Source organism: Dipteris shenzhenensis, chromosome 23 (assembly GCF_047967505.1).
Source record: "Dipteris shenzhenensis isolate YYH24624 ecotype China chromosome 23, Dip_SZ_1.0, whole genome shotgun sequence".
Classification (NCBI taxonomy): Eukaryota; Viridiplantae; Streptophyta; class Polypodiopsida; order Gleicheniales; family Dipteridaceae; genus Dipteris; species Dipteris shenzhenensis.
In genome coordinates this window covers 38,929,369-38,949,585 of record NC_141618.1, presented here as the reverse complement: position 1 = coordinate 38,949,585, position 20,217 = coordinate 38,929,369, and the positions used below count along the sequence as shown (strand labels likewise).

The following is a 20,217-nucleotide window of genomic DNA, read 5'->3' as shown; positions in this document are numbered from 1 at the left end:
AAGTGTGTTGGAAAAACAACCACAACTGCATTCCCTAGATTCTTATGCACCTACCGTGAAATGATCTTCAGCATTTGGCCCGTATGAACAATGATCTGGTCCGATGGTGGGCCATCAAGGTCTATTTTCACAACGACAAAGGCTATGGTATTTATCAATGATACGAATGAAGCTTTCGTTTTTCTACTTGATTTGCTGCGGTGCTTAGATTCTTATTGGTTTCTCATGGACAAAAGATATGACACCATGAAATGGTTCGTCCTTGATTATTGTTATTGTCGCGTCAACCCGCAACTCTTTTTGTGATGGCTGGAACTGCTATCCAAAAGAAGTCATCGACTTGCAAGACATCCCTCAATTGTAAGACATGCATATGGAACATGAAGGGTGATTGTTTCACAGCATTGTGCATCAGTCAAGTCAACTCGCATAAAGATAGGGTTGGACATGTCTCTAGCTTTGGAGGTGCCATATTTTGCCTTTTATTTTCAAGCATCATGTTAAAAGGCAAAAAAACGTTTAGCATGTTATGTCAGTTTACAAAAGATTTTGCTTAAAAGAGAGTTTATATTTTCTTGGTTTTTGTGAATTATTTGTGCATGGTGGTTGTTATGGCAACTTAAGAGAAATACAAACAGAGAATCATTAAGTAAAGCAATGTTTACTTATTGCAATCTGAATTCATTATTTCAGCAAGCTCAAGCTTACCACGTAGGATTGACAAGGGCAAGGAAGTTGTTGAGTATGATGCAACAAATGATGCAAACATTGAGGCACTTTATATGATATCAATGGTCCCAGTAGAGTTAGGCTCAGTACACTCAAACAATCTCCCAGTTTTAACCATAGATGCATTGTCGGAGTATGTGCCATATCGATTTACCTTCGATACCACATTGTCTTTATCTTTTTTTTGCTTGTTTGTATAATGTTTAAAAACAAGTTTACATTTTCTTTGTACATGCACAAACTTCAAAGAAAGCAAAGACAGTACTTGCTTGCCCGCACATGAGCGCAAATATATGCTTTCTACATAGCACTTTTATCACCACTTCATTTACAAAGCGTTTGTTGATTAATGTTTTCTTCATCGTAAATAATCACATGCTAGTCGTTGGTGATCTCGGATTCAGTGTCTTGGTTAACAATTGGAGGGCCAATATCCATCTCTATCACCAATTGAAAAATTGAGTCTAGTCAGGGGTGGTGGTATATCTCCCACACACACACAAACACCCACACGCGCAAGCGCGCGCACACACTTTTTATTTTAAAAGTGAAAACTTTTGATAGATTATATTACAAGAGTAGCGACCTCAAAACGAGGCAGCCAAAATTACATCAGTTGAAAATTTCAGTGTATGCTAGATACACATCATGATCTATGCAGAGCGTCTGCAAGCAATCAAAGAAGGATTGTTGCAGAGAACACTTAAAAAAGCCAAACAAGGAAAATATAGGATCACTAAAGACTTTACAGCTCTTGTCTGTCCGTAAAGTCCAGAATGCCCAATAGCGAACCCAAACAAAGAAAAGATGAAACTCCGGTCTGGGTGGATGAAAACCAAAGAGCCAGAAAGACTTTCCAAAAGGAACAGTCAGGAATCTCGCTCGCAGGTGCTACCGAAGAAGATTAATGAACTCACGAGAACATGGACAAAACCAAAATAAATGAGGCATAATCTCCTGAGAACTCAAACATCTGTGGCAATGAGCAGGAGCAATGTGTCTATGAGCCAACATTTGTTCAGATGGAAAAATGCCCAGAAGCACTTGCAAGAAGAAAACCTGTTGCCGAAGAGGAGTTTTATAGGTCCAAAGTTGTTGTAATCTCTTTCTCCACCACTTGGCTGGGCGATGCATTCGCCAAATAGAATTGCCTTTCTCTGAGACCCAAGGTTGAGGCATAAGGATTTTATACAATGCAGGCACCGTAATCTGAGATAGCCTCAAAGGGCGAGAAGAGGACCTTGGGGAAGTCAAAGTCCAATCCTCCAACCTGTCCTGAAGTTCCAAAGGAGGAATCAGAACAAAAGGTGAAAGCATATAAGCAATTTTGTTGCCACAAAGCACGATAATGAGAGCCCAAGCCATACCGTGTAGCTGCCAGAGAAAAAGGTAGCATAGAGCCATCATCATGAATAACATTAGCAACATAAGTGATGTCCTTAAAAGAAACAAAGTGGGAACGGCGAGGTTCCTGTAAAGCCAGTGTAGACTAGATATGTGTGACTAGAGATCTAAGCATAAGAACCCAAGGCTTGATCAAGCATATTTACAGATATAGGAAAGGTATGTACAATAGCCAAAAAGCCTTCTATGTCTGCATTTCCATCTCAGTATCCGAGCCTCGACCTTGAGAAGAAAAGTCAGCCTGAGGAGAAGACAATGAGGCAGCTCCTTCTTCTTTTGGAGTTAGATCTATACCGACATCGGAGAGTGGATGGAGTGCCTACACTCAGTGTTTCATTCATTGTGGCATGTGGTTTTTGTGGAGATGCATTCAAGAACGAGATGCCATGGTGTTGAGACCAAGTGAATGGTACGATGGTGGTCAATATTGCAGCTACTAGAACTTCTTCAAATGCAACATCCTACGCTATTCTTTTATTTACAACCTTGTCACATTGTCATCACTTATGCACTCACAGTTCTCTACCTTGACTATGCCTAAAATGAATCGGATGTATTATTTTGGATGTGCACTTGAACATATCCTTGGCATTCGACAGGATGTGTGGATTGGTATGTGTGAGAGCATATTTTTATACTATGGTCTACACCCACTGTTGGGCGCTGATGACGTTGGATGGACAAAAGCAGTAGAGCCTAATCCGCCTTCACAGCCACCCTCATCCACATTTAAAACAACCGAACAACACAATCACAAGGTAAAGGGCATCCATTGAAAATCCTTGTCTTTACACACCCCTATTACAAACTCATCCTCTGGTCACATTTCCTCCGGAAGCCATACAACCTCAACCAAATGGTCTATACAACTCATGACAAGCTCTCCTACTGCAAGCTCAAAAAAATACATAGAAGACCCATGAAACATAAATCCCATGAAAATGACAACTTTAGAACTGCAGAACTGCCATGAACACTTCCTGACAGCTCAAGGTATAAACCACCATACATGCTATGAACCCACACCCCATATGAGAGCGTCTTTCAACCATCATCATGATCATGAAACCAAAAGGGATTGTCCCGTCAACATCAAGTAAGTGCACCAACTTCCAGTAGCATGATCACAAACTCATAGGATGTGCAAGCCCTTCATACGTGTTCTCAATGGTCTTCACGTCAATTCTTCGATCTTCAAGTGCTACTGTCACACCTTTTAGAAACCAACTATGCAAGCATTCTCCACAACTACTTCTATTCACCATGCACAACCATTTAAGGACTTTATACATTTCATATACAAGCTGTCTGTTCTCCACGAGCTCTCAATGGAATTCGTTGAGTTTTGGGTGAGCCAAGCTCCCTTCATCATAGGTCGCAAGCAATTGATGAAGCTTTATGACCAACTAGGGCTTCTCTTCTGAGATATATCATCAAGGCACCCCCTGTGTTTTCAATTCCTCAAACACACAACTGAGAGCTACGACCCTTCCCAAATAATCTGGCCATGAAGTAGCCACGCTTTTTCGTGAGACCATGTGGCTCCAGCTCGCACAGTCGGTCCTTCAAGTAGGATCCATGACCTTTTCGTGATAATCCAAGAATTGTAGCTTAGCACTTGCAACATGGAGTTCATGCATCGCCCTTCTCTTTCACGCCTGCATAGTCATTCTCCTCTGTGTTCTCAAGAACTTGCAATGTCGCAACTTCTCTCTGGGACCTAGCTCACCCGCTTTCCTTCATCCAAAGCATGCCACTTCACAATAGCAGCAGCCGACTACTCAAGAAGAGCTCATCCCCACTATCCAAGATCCTCCAGCCACAACAAACTCCTACATCCTCCTCTCCTATAGCTCAGAGTGCACTTGGAGCCCTTCTTCTCCAAACCTGCATAATAGCATTGCCTTTCAAGTCTCTGAGCTTCCAGCAAGGACTAACCGTGCCTCACCTTCTCCTCTTCTGTCACCCATCTCCTTCACGTGAAGATACCCAGCAATGCGGCTTCACTCATCATCACAAAGCCTTTGAAGTCCATCTACTTCAAGCTTGTAGTCGTCGAGATTCCATAGCCAAGTCTCCTAAGCCTTGAACAAGAGAAGAGAGGCTGCAATTTTTGGCAAAAGAGAAGCCAAACAGGGGGAAAATCCACAACTTCCACCCCAGATAGGGCATCTTTGTCTGATCAATGCTTGATAATCTTTGGTAGGTGACTAGGGCAACACATGAACCATCTGCTGCCCATAGAAAAGAGGAGAGTGCTTCAATAAAATCTGTCTATGCTCTTCATCTGCCATGATCACTTCAAAAAAGCCCCTTGCTGCATAATGCACTCTTTTGACATAGCAACCACCCAGGGTTCTAGTCTACTAGTTACCACCATCTACAGCAGTACAACAGTACGGGACTGTACGGCTGAAATCCGTACAGTACGGACAAAAAATGGGCAGCTGAGGTAGGGAAAGAAGGACGGGAGGATGTGAGCAGGCCGCTAGGGTACATGTCAGCAGTACGGAAGGCAAAACGGGCCTGGCGGGAGCCTCATACGGGTGTGCAGGAAACCAGAATCGCCATAGCTGCTCTCTCTTCTTCACCACACACACCTTACACACACACTTTTTTTATATAGTGAAAGCTTTGATTGATTATATTACAAGAAAAGTCACCTCAGAAAGAGATGCTAGAAAATACATCAACTAAAGATCTTAGTATAAGCCAAATATACATCCTGATCTATCTGGCGGGTCTGCAAGCAATCAAAGAAAGATTGCTACAGAGAACGCTTAAAGAAAGCAAAGAAAGAAAAATTGGGATCACTAAAGACTTTACAATTGGGGCCTGTCCATAAAGTCCAAAGTGCCCAATAGCGAGCCCAAACAAAGAAAAGATGAAACTCCGGTCATTATGGATGAAAACCAAAGAGCCAGAAAAACTTCCCGAAGAGAAGAGTCGGGAATCTTGCTTGTAGCCTCTGTCGAAGAGAATCTAGAAACTGTCGAGAAGATGGGCAATGCCAAAATAAATGAGGCACAGTCTCCTGAGAAGTTAGACACTGATGACATAAAGCAGGAGCAATGTGCTTCGCAATGCCCTTCCCGAGCTCCCAGAATGCCAGTGCAAACCTTACCCACACACACACACTCTTTTTTTTTTTTTGGTGAGAAGAAATCTTTTATTGCTGTAAAATAATTACATTCATAGTTACTTCAAAAACGAAGTAACTACTACTCAACTAAAGATCTCAGTATAAGCTTTATACACATCCTGATCAATCAAACGAGTCTGAACACAATCGTAGAATGATTGCTGCAGAGATCGTTTGAAAAAAAGAAAGGATGAAAATAGTGGATCACCAAAGAATCTATGATTTCTGTCCATCCATAAAGTCCATAGTGTCCAGTAGCGCAACCATACAAAAAATAAATAAAAACCCTATCTCGCTGGATGAAAACCAAACAACGAGAAAAATCTGCCAAAGGTAACAGTAGGAAATCTCGCTCGAAGCCTCTGTCGGATGAGAGCGATGAAATCACAAGTATGTGGACAGAACTAAAAAATGTGAAGCACAGATTCAGTAGAGTGCTGGCATCTGTGACAAACAGCCGGAGCAATATGTATGTGTGCGAGTAACTGGCCAGATGGAAAAATGCCAAGGAGAACTCGCCAAAGGAAAAGCTGTTGCCGAAGAGGGACTTTGTACAACCTTTTTCTCCACCACTTCATTGGGCGATCCATATGCCAAACAGTATTTGCTCTGTGAGAAATCCAAGGCGGAGGTGATAACACTTTATACAGAGATGACACTGTGATATGTGAGAGCTTCAAGGGACGGGCGTATGAGGAAGAAGAGCGTAAAATCCAATCCTCAAGCCTATTCTGAAGTTCCAAACGAGGTACCGGCAAGTACGGTTGAAGCATTGTTGAAATCCCATTGCTGAAATCCTATGCCATAAAGGACGATAATGAGCTCCCAAGCCGTATTTGCTAGCAGCCATAGAAAAGGATAAAATTGTGCCATCATCCTGAAGTACATCCGCCACAGATGAAATGCCTTTGAAGGAGAGAAAATAAGAAGGTCTGGGTTCTTGTATGGCCAAAGGAGGGTGGAATACTTTAGACCAAAAAATATTCTCAACCCTCAAAGAGTTTCCCGACAGAGAATCTCTGCCATGCCATTCCAAGTGGGATAAGATATGTTTCCAATCAAGAAGCAGACGAGAGACAAAAGGGCAGCCTCTGATTTTGCCTTGGATAGAGCCAAATAAGAAATCCCATTGAGTAGGCTGCCAATGCCCAAAGGCAGAGGTATGAATATGTAACAAGAGAGAGCGGATCAAGAAAGCCCAAGGCTGATCTCCTTGCATAAACTGCATCATCATTTTTCCTCTATGAGCAAGTAAATGCATCTGAATATTGAGAATGTTCAGACCCCCGTGCATTTTTGGAGAACAGAGACGATGCATAGAGAGTAATCTGAGACTTTTCTTGCCATTTTTTGAACACCAGAAAATTTCCATGATAGCTGACATAAAGGAAACCAGATCTGCCTTAGTGAACATAGTGAGGGGCAGATAAAATTGTATGTATGCTATCAAAATGGATTGTGTAATTCGCAAACGAACATGTAATGGCCAAGTTGCAAGCTTCCAATATTTAAGTTTTGCCCTTAACTTTGTTAGCACGCAATCAGTTTGTTGGGAATGAGTGAGTCCCCAACCTAAAGGAGGATAACTGAGATGTCGAATGAATTGAGAAGCGGGGACAATTTCCCCAGGTCACAGAAGGCTGTGCCATTCCTGTGCATGCAACGGCAACAATTTTGATTTCTGAAAATTTACCCAAAGACCAGCAGCCAATTCATATGTAGAAAGAGCCTGCATAATCATGGACAGATCTGCCCGAGTATTTTTTGGAGTAAAGAATGAATCATCAGCATATGCCTGAGCGATCATGCAATGACTACCAAGAATCTCCAAGCCGTGCAACTGGTCAGTGTCCAAAAGGTGGTCCAGATATTGAAGCATTGGATGAGTGGCTATGGCAAAAAGTAAAGCACTTAGGGGACATCCTTGCCTAACAGAACAACCAAGAGTCCAGGATGGAGAAATATCCCTTGAAAGTATGCAGGCAGCTTTACTATCTTGATATAGCCAAGTGAGGAGTTGCTGCATTTTTGTGCCAAATCCCAATGCCTGCATAGTCGATGAAATAAAATCCCACTGAACAATATCAAAGGCTTTGGCAATATCAACTTGCAATAACAAAACATCCTGCTGCGTGTATTTGGCATATTCAATTCCAACATAGGCATTAGCAATGTTATCTGTGATATGCCTACGCGGGACAAAGCCATATTGGGCAGGATGCAACCCATCATGTAAAAACCCCTTTAGCCGATCAACAATCATTTTGGTAGTGACTTTGTAAATGACTGGCATAAGAGTGATAGGTCTCCAGTTTGCTAAAGACTCACAAATTTGCTTTTTTGGAAGGAGTTTAACAAGACCTCTCTTCCATGTGTCTGGCATTTTCTGATTTTGCCATGCAGCATTCACCATATGTTGCAATGTATGCTTCAAAATAGGCCAATATTCTAGAAAAAACTTGACTGTTAAACCATCCCATCCTGGAGATTTCTATCTGCCACAGGATTTGATTGCATCTGACAGTTCCCTCTCAGTAAAGGGTTCCTCCAATTCCAAAGCTTGAGTAGTGGAAATAATAGGAGAAACATGTTGCAATATTAAATTTCGTGCAAGCAAAACCTGTTGTGAGGGAGGAAGTGCAGAACCAAATTGCTGAGAGAAATGATGCACACAAACAGAAGCAAGCTGTGACCGTGAGGTGGTCCATGATCCATCAGGCATAAGCACCCTGTAAATTTCTGTTTGAGTCTCCTCTGATGCAAACTTTTGAAAAATTCTTTGGAAGAGCAACCTTTATCTGTAAAGGCTCTTTGTCTTGCTCTAGTCTCCCATTTGGCCAGTTTCCTGTGATCATTTAGTTTAAGACAATGTCTGGCCTGGCATAGTGTTGTTTGCTCATGCATGGACAACGAACGATGATGGCTGAGTTCAGTGAGGTCTTGACAAGTGGATTTGGCCTGAGCAATGGTTTCCCTGAGAGTCTTCATGTAAGACTTGCCATAAGCTCTAATCACAACTTGCATTTTGGAAATAAAAGAATCCTAGGCATCATCAATATGAATATGGTTGCTAGAGGACAGACAATGAGATGCTTCAGTAACCATTGCCTTGAAATCAGCATGTTGCAAATAGCTATTGTTTATGATTAGATGTCTCCTTTGTGGCAATCTATCATCTGGCATATCATGAAATGATAACCGCAACCATAGGGGTGCATGGTCTGAATGCACAAAGGCATAGTCAATCCACATTTTGCATGTAAAATCCCCATTTTGTTGTGGAGCTATACTATACCATCGATCCAGACGTGCCTGATAAGAAGAAAGGGCATTATGTTGAAATGTGTAGTCAGGTGACAAAGGCTGCAATTCCTTCCAAAGGTCAACCAAATCCAGATGCAAGAGTAATTGAGACCATGCATGCCTTTCAGGAGTTAACATATGGCCATGTCTGAAGGTGTTGTCACCTTGTTGTGGAGCATTATTGAAATCTCCACATATGTAGGCATGATATCTCCATGGATATTGTTGCATGGCATCCCAAATTACAGTTCTTTCTCTAGAGGACTGAGGTGCATAAACAGAAGCAAATTCCTCATAAATTTTGCTGCTGTACATAGTTGTTATATTACTATAAATATCTGTAAATATGACTGCTCATATCAAATGTTTTACACTCAATGTCCAGGGGATGTGTGACAGTAGGAAATGGAAATCTGTGTGGCTGTACATCAATAGATTTCAGCCTGACATAGTGGCATTACAAGAACACAACCAACACGTCTATGCAGGAAAGACAAGACACTATTGTGGTTATGATATTTTCTATGCTGGGGAGCACTCTTTCTCAGGGGTAGTCCTTCCTTTTGATCAAACATGAGCTTCAACCAGTTATTGCTTTAAATGACAACAAAGGCAGATGGCTTGTTCTTCAATGCATTATTCGAGGTTTCTATCTCAGGGTCAAGGCCTCTCCCTTGAGAAGAAGTAGCCACCTGAGGAGTAGACAGCAAAGCAGCAACCTCTTCTTCAGGAAGAGTGTTCTGCTAGCTATTACTGCGGCCCATGTAATCCCAATTCCTGTATTTACCTCTGGGGTATTTCCACTAGAAGATGCACCATTCCAAGTGCGGGGGGGTGGAATTCTTCGAGCAGAAATAACTTTTCTTGGACTTTGCCATCCATCAGTTGGAGGTTTCTGTCCTTTGGTCAAGGGTTGAATAGCAGGAGGTGAATGTGAAAAGACATTCCCGTTTGAAGCCACTGGAGCTTTGCCTTTATCCTGACTTCCAGAAAGCTGTCTACTACCTTTGTTTTTATTTGCAACTGAAGTAGGAGCATCCTTAGTAGGCATTTGAACCGGCAAAGTGGTATGAGGCATTTTATGCTGATTCATTGGACACTATGAAGCCATGTGTCCAAATTTTTTGCACTCAAAACAAGCCCCTGCAAATAATCCCCATTTGAGTTCATAAAAAACACTTCCCATGTCCACATTATTCACCGTGACTGAATAAGAGTCTGGTGTGGGATTATCAGTATCCCAGAGAATGCAAAATTTGTTCGAGTTACAATTTGGTCGTGGTGGGCAGACCACTTTACCTAAAGATGCTGCAATTTTAGGCAAGAGTGAGGCCATACATTGTGGGAAGTCGACAACTTCAACCCAAACCGGGCATCTGTGTCGGATTAAAGCCTGAAAATCCCTTGTGGGAGACCATGGCAATACATGCACCATTTGCTGCCCAAAAAAGAGAGGCGAATGTTCCAAGAGCATTTGTTTGTGTATCTCATCCACCATGATAACCTCAAAAAAACCCCTGGCTGCATAATGTACTTTACGAACAAACGAGCCAGCCAGTGTGCGTGTCAACCAGTTGCCTATCTCTGCGGCAGGTGGCATCCGGCCTGGAAAAAATAATATGACTGCATTCTTAACATATTCTCTGACTGGATCCACAATTTCATCTACCTCAACCATGAGGCCAACTGAAGGAACCGAGTCTTTCCACTCTTTTCTCGTGTCTGCAAATCCTTCATACATGACATCATATACTAGTTGGGCCTCAAGAGTATCATGCATCGGGTCATGCTGACCCTCAACCCGCTTTTGCTTCTTGCAGTGAACTGAACGCTCCTTTTGAAACGTTTTTTCATAGGAATATTCAACCATAGCTTTGTAAGAAATGGAACTCAGGAATGAAGTACCTGTAAAAGGGTAGTGGAAGCAAAAAAACAAGTCCCAAAGAAATATCCACAGGAAGCCCACAGAGAAGAGAAAAAGAGTATATTGGTAAGGAGATAGAAGGGAAAGAGGGATGTAGAGGTCGAGAGAGGATAATAAACAGTTTTGTAGAGGAAAAAGAGAGAAAAAACAGTAAAGAACCCTAGTTGAGCTATATTTCATAGGAAAGGGTAAGATTTTGGCGATGCGAAAGGTGCAGCAGATCCAAAGACTAAAGAGGAGAAAAACAAGAGCAAAGGCCTTCAAAGTCAGCGCGTGGAAGTAATCTGCAAACGAAACCCTGCGTGGAAAAGAGCCGAGAAACGGGGATGAACTGGGAACAGCTGAACTGTTGCAGGCGGAGATGTCCGTACAGGCCGTACACCTATACGGAATTCGTACGGAGCTGTTTTGGCTGGTATTAAAGGCTCTAGATCACCGGTTTTAAGGCTCTGATGCAGCGCGACTGGGAGCGGATGCTTGCGGGCTGGGTGCTTGAGGCGCTAGAGCTCACACACCTCTCCTCTCTCACACACACACTCCTCACACACACACACATGCCATTGCTCCTCACACACACACACACACACGACCTCTCACACACTCTCACACCCCCCCCTCACGCGCGCACGCACACACAAACGTATGTATAATTTTTGTAATTTAAAAAAAAATCTCTAAATTGTCTTATCTATAAGACTTGGGACATTTTGAAGATTTGAGCTTTTAGTGGTCCATGTACGAAGGTAGCAGTAATTTGGCACGATGAAAGTTTCATGACAAAATGCACTTCTTGGCGTGTATTAACATGATGGGGAAATTTGCTCGAACTGATTGAGCAAAGGAATGAGCACTAAGGGGTAGGTACAAGCAATTCTCCTGATCATGGGCTGCTTTGGCTTCGTGAGCTTTGTAATCTCTTTGTTCTTTTGGCATCTCTGTCCCTGTGCTCGTTTGCAGCATGGGCATAATGGATGTTCTTTTAGTTCATTTGTTGGTAGATGGTTTGTGTGACAAGAGGGGGATTCATGTTGCCTTGCCAAAGTGTGTCGACACCAGGTTCTACTGTACTGTAACTCGTCTACAGAGGTTGAAGGAGGATCCGTTTTTTTCTTTTTACATTTGTTTTTCAGAGCAATGCATTATTGTTTAGCAAATGGCTATGTACTCCTGCAACCATGGCATAGTAAATGCACAAGTTTTCTATGACACTTGCGTTACTTTACTTTGCAAAATTGATTAGAGTCAACTATTCTGGACCACAGACTTGCTTTTAACCTTTAAGAAGAAGATTGGGTTGGTTTAGGGACATACATGGAGAGTATATGTTTTGTTAGGCCATTCTTCGTGCGGGATTCCAGTTTTCTTGATTATGTATAATTGTGAAACAGAACAAAGAACTGATGTAATGATCTGCGTCTTCTGGGTCCAATGCAGGTGCTGGGAGATCTTATCCTGTTTTTGCAGTTGTATCTGATGGTGTGCAGCAAGAACTGTTCCTGCGGCAGTCTTTGGGACATGCTGTCCTAATCGAAGGATAATGGCTTTATATTTGTAGTATCTGAGATCTGTACATCATTTGCAGAGCTTGTAAAATCAACTGGTAGAATTGTGCTTGTAGCATGGGAGCAATCTGTAGCCACAACCTGGCTGGGGAGGATGCTGATGAAAAAGCACAGGTCAGTCTCCCCTGCCCCCGCTTCCCTTCTCTATGTGCACATGCACCTGTGTGTGTAGGCCTGTGCATGCATGCCTGTTTGTTTTAATCTACGCTCGTTATGGGGAAAAGAGGGGTTCAATTCCTATCTCATGCTCTTTATTGGTGCTGGGTGTTTGTGTTATACTAAAGACTTTGTGTGTGTGTGTGTGTGTGTGAGGGGGAGCGGGGGGGTGGGGGGGCATATGGTTGATTTTTATGTAGATGCTATGCCAAGAGATTTTGATGTCTGCAACAATGGCACTTACGTTCAGGGGTTGTAGAGTATTGCTGGTCACAAATGGGGCAGAAATACATCAAAACCACTCTTACAGTATCATTAGTAAAAGTAGAGCAAATATTTATTTAAAGAACTCCTACAGCAGGATTTCATTTTATCATTTAGAGTTTAGTATGATCTTCGGAACATGTTAAACTTTAATATGTTCTTCAGTCTTAATTGTCTTTTGTTTCTTTCTCATTGGTAGGGCCTTCTGAGACATGTAAGTAGACAGCACCTTTTGTTCATTTCCAATCATGTTTGAGTCTGATAGGCAATATTTGGTCTCTGTTGGCAACAAAGTCTAGTCAAATAGTCACTCCCTTGGTTGTTGTAGAAGTATCAAGAATTATGCAGTCCTCAAAGTTAACTTGTAGGGAGATAATCAGTTATTTTACACTGAGCACTCATTGCACCAAATAGCATGAGGTCCCTTTCAAGACGAGACTCAGAGGGGGACAGACCATGCACCATTTTTGGGTCCCTTAAGCCACATTGATCACCTTGGATGATACAATCTTTCATTATTATTGTCATCTCGTTTGATGGATGTACATTAATAAATTTACAAGATCAAGTGAACCTTGCAGCAGCTGGAAGACTGCAAAAACTTGCTTGATTTTCTGATATTTGTTTGATTACAGGATGCTGAGATTGGGAAGAGGATAGATCAAGAAGCAAAATCAGAAAAGAATGTTCAGAAGCTTTTGCTACTTGGTAAGCTTAATAAACTCTTGGCTTATTAAGGATTGAATAAGAGCCTTAACATCACCTTTTTGCCATGACGTGATCCTGCTGTTCACACCGGGTTGAATGTTGGCAATTTAATTGCTTTTGGCATGCAGTGCTTGTTTGCTGAATGCATACGTGAAGATATTTCTCCTATTTTAACCTTTTCTATGTTAAGGTGCAAACAAGATGAGCTGTTAGTAAATCAATTATGCATTCTATTGGCCTTTGGGAAAGACACTGGTTAAATGGATGATGTATTCGTTGACATGGAACTGTTAACTTTTAAGTATCATCCCCTTGTCACAGGTACAAGCCCGTCTTTGTTTTAGTCTCACCATCATGGTTTTTGTCAACTGTACTACAATGGCATGCTTTGTGGTTATGCTAGACAAGGGAGAAACTGAGAAAGTCTTGACCTCCTTTGCAAACTAAGCAGAAGATACGGCGAAAACCACCTTTTGGACTAAACTTTGTAACTATGATTTCCAGGTGCAGGAGAGTCTGGAAAGTCCACTATATTCAAACAGGTAATCTTGTGAAGCATTATTCTGTCAACTCTTTATGTCACTTAAAATTTTGCTGCTGATTGACTTTTAAAGTCTGCAAATTATTGATTGTTTGGCTGTAGATCAAAGTCCTGTTTCAAACTGGATTTGACGAAGCTGAAAGAAAAAGTTATACATCAGTCATTCATGCAAATGCTTACCATTCAATCCGAGTACGTACTTCATATCACATCTGCTTATCTGCTAATCAAGTGCACATATTGTGACCATTTTTTGGTTTACAACGAGGTTTGAATTCCAAGGTGATGATGATTTCACAATTGATGACTTGTAAGTACATGATGTGCAGACGTTATTTGTTGGGTGTAAAGAATTTCATGAGAATGAAGAGGAAAGCTCTTCAAAGTATGTATTGCAACCTGCGAACCAGGTTTGAGCATTAACAGAAGGCCTTTTTTGCCCCCCTTGAAGTTCAAGTGTATACTTTAGTTGTGGGCTTGCAACATGCTGGCAATATTTCATCTGCAGTCTACACAAGCTCGTGTTCTTGTGATCGAGCTTTGTGCTGCAAAAATGGAACTAATGGAAATCTCCTCCAATGACAATGTGTTAATCTGTTGTCTGTGCTTGCATGTTTTGCTCTTTGAGCACAAAAACCAATTCGAGAAAATGATTTACCTTGGGTTAAGATTTGTATAGTTGTTTGCCAATGTACATCCTTGGTAATCTTTGGAAATTTTAAAACTAGGGAGCCTTGGTGAAGAAGGTATCAGATCACCATGCTGGCTGCTATTCTTTAGTCAGTGAACTAGGAAGTTTGTTAGAACCAGCCTTCCCATCTCTATCAGGGAAAATCAAGGACAAACAATCCACTGCAAAACCCATCTGATCAAGTGCATCCCTCATTTTCTATCCTTGTCAATAACTCACTTTTGTTTGTGCTGCCTCAGAAGACAATAATCCTAATTCTGCAAGTCTGTGAATGTTAGTTATTAGATCTTTGGCTATGGTTATCCTTGGTCCCCCTTCCCACCTGCCCCAAACATATCTGTGGTTAGCCTGTTTTTGATTTCTGGCTCCTTGAAAGGTGATGATGTCTTTATCATCTTTGCCTGGTTTGATTTGGTATAGGAGTTTGGAGAGATGATTGAAAGTGCTACTGAGTTTCCACCTTTGACTGAGGAGATTGCATTCAAAATTCACAATTTCTGGAGGGATCCTGCCATTCAGGTCTGCTTACTCTGCTTGATTTTTTGGCTGGGCGAGTTCTTTTTTGGGGGGGTTTAATAGTGCTATAAACCATTAAAATCATATGTTTGGTTTATGGTGCCATAAAGTATCTGTTATCTTGCAACGTCAACTGTTCTTTATCTTGTGCATCTCTTGCAGGCTGCTTATCTCAGGGAAAGTGAGCTGCAGCTTCCTGATTGTACACACTTTTTTTTGGAGAATGTTTCCCGAATCGCACAACCCGATTACACACCGACACAGGTAATATGAGAGTCTGAGTGCACATTGGACTCCTCAAAGTTTTCCCTGTACATGATCACATACTTACACCTGCCAACTTGAACTTTGAGCGTCAGTACTGTTTCAATGGGTATTGATGTGGATTTGCACCAACCATCTTAAGTCCTTTAAAGATGTTCTGTGGATATTTCATTTGTGACATACATATTATCCCTATTCGGCCATGTGAATGTCAAATGTTTGACTGAAGTGATTTTAATTTCCTTGTAAACCTTATTAATTAAGGTCACCCACAGTCAACATCAAATAAACAATAGATTTTCTCCATCTTCAAAGTATATACATTCTTTTTCTGTAACCCTTTTGCTTTGAAATAAAATTATTACGTTCCCTCTTCAAAAACCTGTTCCATTACTCCTAAGTCTACGATGAATCATGGTGCAGGCACATAAATTATCCTCCCATCTTGGTGTTAGCAAGCTCTCACGAAAAATGTCTACACACGTGAATAGCTCTTGCTTGCAAAATCCTCCAAGCCCCAATTCCCTAGATGGATCTAGTATGCCACATGTCCTCATTTTAGGGTACCTCTTAAATGCACCATATACCCCTCTCTTGGGATATCCATTATTTCACTTGCTCCTAGGCACATTACACATTCAATGCATTTAAGACCCATAGCCTTAGACCAGGTAGCTTCTGATAGAGGTAAACCATGCCATGCAACCAACACCATGGGTATCTTTTGATTGCGTACTTGCATTGTTCCTCGGTCCAGGATACTTGTTGGTTTGCGTCTTGCATTATCTATCTTCTGAAACAAAACAACACCCTCGATTAGTGAGTCACTTGCATGCAAAAATTTCTTAAAACGAGAAACATGAAACACTAGATGCACCTTACAACCCTGTGGTAATTCTAATTTATAGGCCACCTTGCCTATTCTTTTTAGAATTAACCATGGCCCATAATATCGGGGTGATAACTTAGCACACTCTCCTGCAGTCAAAGACTTGGAGTGCGAAGGAACTCTGAGAAAAACTTTTCTCATTCCTTAAATTCTCTAATGGATCTATTTTCATCCGCATACGCCTTAGCTCTATCCACAGCTTGGCGGATGTTAGCTCTCGCAAGTGCTAGCATCTCCCGCATCTGAACCACAAAGTTTGTGGCACTAGGCACTTTTTGAGGTACTCCAACTGTAGTTGGATTTGCTGGTCTATAACCATAGTTCAGCTCAAACGGATTGAATCTTGTAGAGGAATGTTTTCTATCATTGTAGGCAAATTCTAACAGTGGCAACCACTTGTCCCATGTATGTTGCCTGAATGACACATATGCTCTAAGCATATCCTCTAAAATTTGGTTGATTCTCTCCGTCAGACCATCCGTTTCTGGATGATCCCCACTACTCATTCCCAACTCAGTCCTTAGTGTTTCAAACACTGCAGTCCAAAAATGACTGGACACTATAGATTTAGGTAATCCAAGCAGACGCAAAATATGTTTAATAAACAAATCCGCCACTTGCGGGGAACTAACAGACTCTTAGTTGGAATGAAGTGAGCCATCTTGGTAAGATGATATACTATGACAAGGATACCCACCTTGTGTCGTAGGCGTCCTACAATAAAGTCCATGGAAATGCTCTCCCACCTACCTAGTGGTATTTCCAAGGGCTGTGCCTTATTTACACATTTAGACGTATGGGCAACATCTTTGCTTTAGGTTTCTCAGGTGTTGAGAGATTGGAGGGTGAAAGTCTTCTTGGTAGGGAGCGGTGGAAGTCTTGTTGTATTTTTAAGGATGAGTTTGGGCATGTTCCTGGATTTATCTAGAGCTAGGCAGCGGGGGAAGTCTTGTTGCTTCTTCAAAACTGGGCTGCAGGTTTCTAGAAGGAGAACATGATGAACTTGTTGAAGCCTTCATGGCAGAAATGGGGACATCTATAGGTCAAAAGAATACAATGTTACCAGAGGATGAGAGCTTGTCTGGAGCTTATGGTCCAAGATTTTTGGAACTACACTTGGTTTTGGAGGTCTGCATGGATTAGCCATTGGGATCTCATTGTTCATGTGAACTTGGTTGCAGATATAGCCAGAATGAAGGTGGGTTGAAACGGACCTTGGGAGCGTGGTGCTTGGCAGGATCCAGGCTGTCCTTAGATTTTGAGGGAGACAGTTGGATAATGGATTCATTATTGAGGATAGTGGTGCCATTGACCTTTGGTACTACCTGATTGTACTGTGTACCATGATGGTTTGCTCTCACAAGACGGACCTAGATGAGCAGGAGCTGCAGGTTCAAAGACCTATGATCGAGGACGTCTCTGGCTTCTCCCTACCTATGAGGCCCCAAATGAGGAGAACATGGCAGAGGTGCACCAGCAGAGGTGCCACATGGGCAGCTACAGGGACGGAACTGAGGGATTATGCAGGGCTGCCTCATGGGCAGCAAGCAAGCTGCCATGTGGGCAGCATAGACAGCAAAAGGAGCTGTCACAAGACTGCAACAGAGGCAGCACCAGCCTGGAACAGAAGAGACTCTGCAAGGGCAGCCAACAGGAGCTGTCAGGGCAAAGACAAAGGACTGCAATCAGTGCTGCAGACTTTCGCAGCGGGCAGCTACAGGGACAGAACTGAGGGATTATGCAGGGCTGCCTCATGGGCAGCATAGACAGCAAAAAGAGCTGTCACAAGACTGCAACAGAGGCAGCACCAGCCTGGAACAGAAGAGACTCTGCAAGGGCAGCCAACAGGAGCTGTCAGGGCAAAGACAAAGGACTGCAATCAGTGCTGCAGACTTTTGCAGCGGGCAGCTACAGGGGCAGAACTGAGGGATTATGCAGGGCTGCCTCATGGGCAGCAAGCAAGCTGCCATGTGGGCAGCATAGACAGCTAAAAGAGCTGTCACAAGACTGCAACAGAGGCAGCACCAGCCTGGAACAGAAGAGACTCTGCAAGGGCAGCCAACAGGAGCTGTCAGGGCAAAGACAAAGGACTGCAATCAGTGCTGCAGACTTTCGCAGCGGGCAGCTACAGGGACAGAACTGAGGGATTATGCAGGGCTGCCTCATGGGCAGCAAGCAAGCTGCCATTTGGGTAGCATAGACAGCAAAAAGAGCTGTCACAAGACTGCAACAGAGGCAGCACCAGAAGAGACTCTGCAAGGGCAGCCAACAGGAGCTGTCAGGGCAAAGACAAAGGACTGCAAGCAGTGCTGCAGACTTGCGCAGCAAGCAGGAGCAGGTTGGAGTGGTTCTGCAGGTCGGGGCAGGTTAGGAGCATGCAGTAGAGAGATGCCAGGTGGAGCACTGCCGCGTGGCAGCAGGTCAAATGTTTAAAGTCGGGCCAGTGTGCAGGGTGTAGACAGTTGGGGCAAGTTTCAGGGGGCTCCAGCCCTAGTCATATGTATCCATCTGTTGTGCCTCACAACTGGCTGTCCTAGAGACCAGCAACAGGCCAGCATCTACTGTTGGAGGGCCAGACAATGCGCAGCAGTCTGGAGAAGGCCACACAACATGCAGTCCAGTCTGCAGATCATCTGAAGGGTGAAGAGCAGCACATTGCAGGATCGGCGAAAGGTTCAAAGGAGGAAACACAGCCTTACTGTTAGCTGTCCACTGGAGCAGCAAGGTGTGTTTGCAGGGCATCAAAATGCAGCCCACTAAATCTCTAGGAGATCATGCAGGCTGAGAGTTTTTTGAAGGTGCCACGAGGAGGTTTGAGAACTGTCTTGGAGTCACAAGGCTCCATATCTAGGCAGCACCCTACTGCTAGATGGTGTGCCAGGCTCTGATGTATAGTGATGGTGCCGTACTCGCTAACCTGTGCATCGTTGGAGTGGAAAGTCCCTGATGTATGTGGTCATTGTAGTATTGTCCTCCAAGGATTTTAAGCTCTCATACAAACTGTCTAGACCCCTTTGCTCTAAGAAAGCTTGGGTTGCGTTGGAAAGAGCATACGTCGATGTAGGTGGCCACACAAGCTCCAAGGATTGGGTCTCGTCAATGGTTGTGTAGGCCGGTGGTGACTGGGGTGGCATTTGTACTTCTTGTGTTTCCATGCCATACACAGAATCCTTATCAGAGCTATCGCTCTGGACCACAAATGCTTGTGTGGTTGCCTTGGTTGAATGCGCACCTTTTGTACATGTTTTTGGACCATCTTTGGGACAATATATATCTATTGTTTCTCTTGTCTTTAACATTGCTCCATTACTATTTGCATCTCTTTATCTCTCTCTCTCACTCACTCTCTCTCTCTCTCTCTCTTTCATACCAACCACTCTAGCTGAGTATTGGGAGGCTCCTTACCAACCACTCTAGCTATCTGCTTTGTCCTTGCCATGATAGTCTTCCAGCCTACGAGCAAGATCTTAATTAGAGAAGTAGTCCCTATTGTCCCCGTAGAGGAAGAAGAGCTGCAACAAGAAACATATGTAAAAGTGTGCTTAAGAAAGAGATTTGGAGGGTTGGGGATTGTTCAATAGGCCAAATCGCTTTCTTAAGCACATTATTGAAAAATTGTCCTGCACAATCAATTTATCTTGCACATTCCACTAAATTGATTAGAAGTCCAAAACAGTTGAAAGATGACACACCCAACAATGTAGAAAATGAAGAGTATCCAAGAACATTTCCAAAACACTGATTTACACAATCATATATGCTTCCAACATAAATATATCTTTATCCGAATACTAAACTAAAAGAAATTGATGCCCCTACTTTAGAACAAACTACCCTCAAAACACACTTCATACATGTGCCTAAGAAAGAAATTTTGAGGTTTGGGGGGATGCCCAACATCCCAAATTGCTTTCTTGAGCACATTACTCGAGCACATTACACCTATTACTCCAGATTTTCACATACTGTGGAAATTGCCAACTACCTTCAGTAGCCTGAAGAGAATAGCAGCACCGAAATTCCAAAAGAAAAAGCAACTGATGCCCCTACTTCAAAACAAACTATTTTTAGAAGAAACTTCATACATGTGCCTAAGAAAGTGATTTTGAGATTTAAGGGGATGC

At 42.7% G+C, this 20,217-nt stretch overlaps 1 protein-coding gene across 3 annotated transcripts in view; it reads left to right on the top strand.

Annotated features, from left to right (window-relative positions):
- LOC147887359 (G protein alpha subunit 1) overlaps positions 1–20,217 on the top strand; it is a 49,274-nt gene that overhangs the window by 17,229 nt on the left and 11,828 nt on the right. For 2 of the 3 annotated variants that reach the window (XM_087394193.1, XM_087394192.1), the window contains exons 2-8: positions 11,937–12,178; positions 13,120–13,192; positions 13,697–13,734; positions 13,836–13,925; positions 14,063–14,143; positions 14,845–14,943; positions 15,103–15,204. In XM_087394193.1, coding sequence (XP_087250319.1) covers positions 12,122–12,178; positions 13,120–13,192; positions 13,697–13,734; positions 13,836–13,925; positions 14,063–14,143; positions 14,845–14,943; positions 15,103–15,204 — 540 coding nt within the window. In that variant the 5' untranslated portion in view covers positions 11,937–12,121. The remainder of the gene's footprint in view (positions 1–11,936; positions 12,179–13,119; positions 13,193–13,696; positions 13,735–13,835; positions 13,926–14,062; positions 14,144–14,844; positions 14,944–15,102; positions 15,205–20,217) is intronic. The other variant, XM_087394194.1, reaches the window with a different exon arrangement.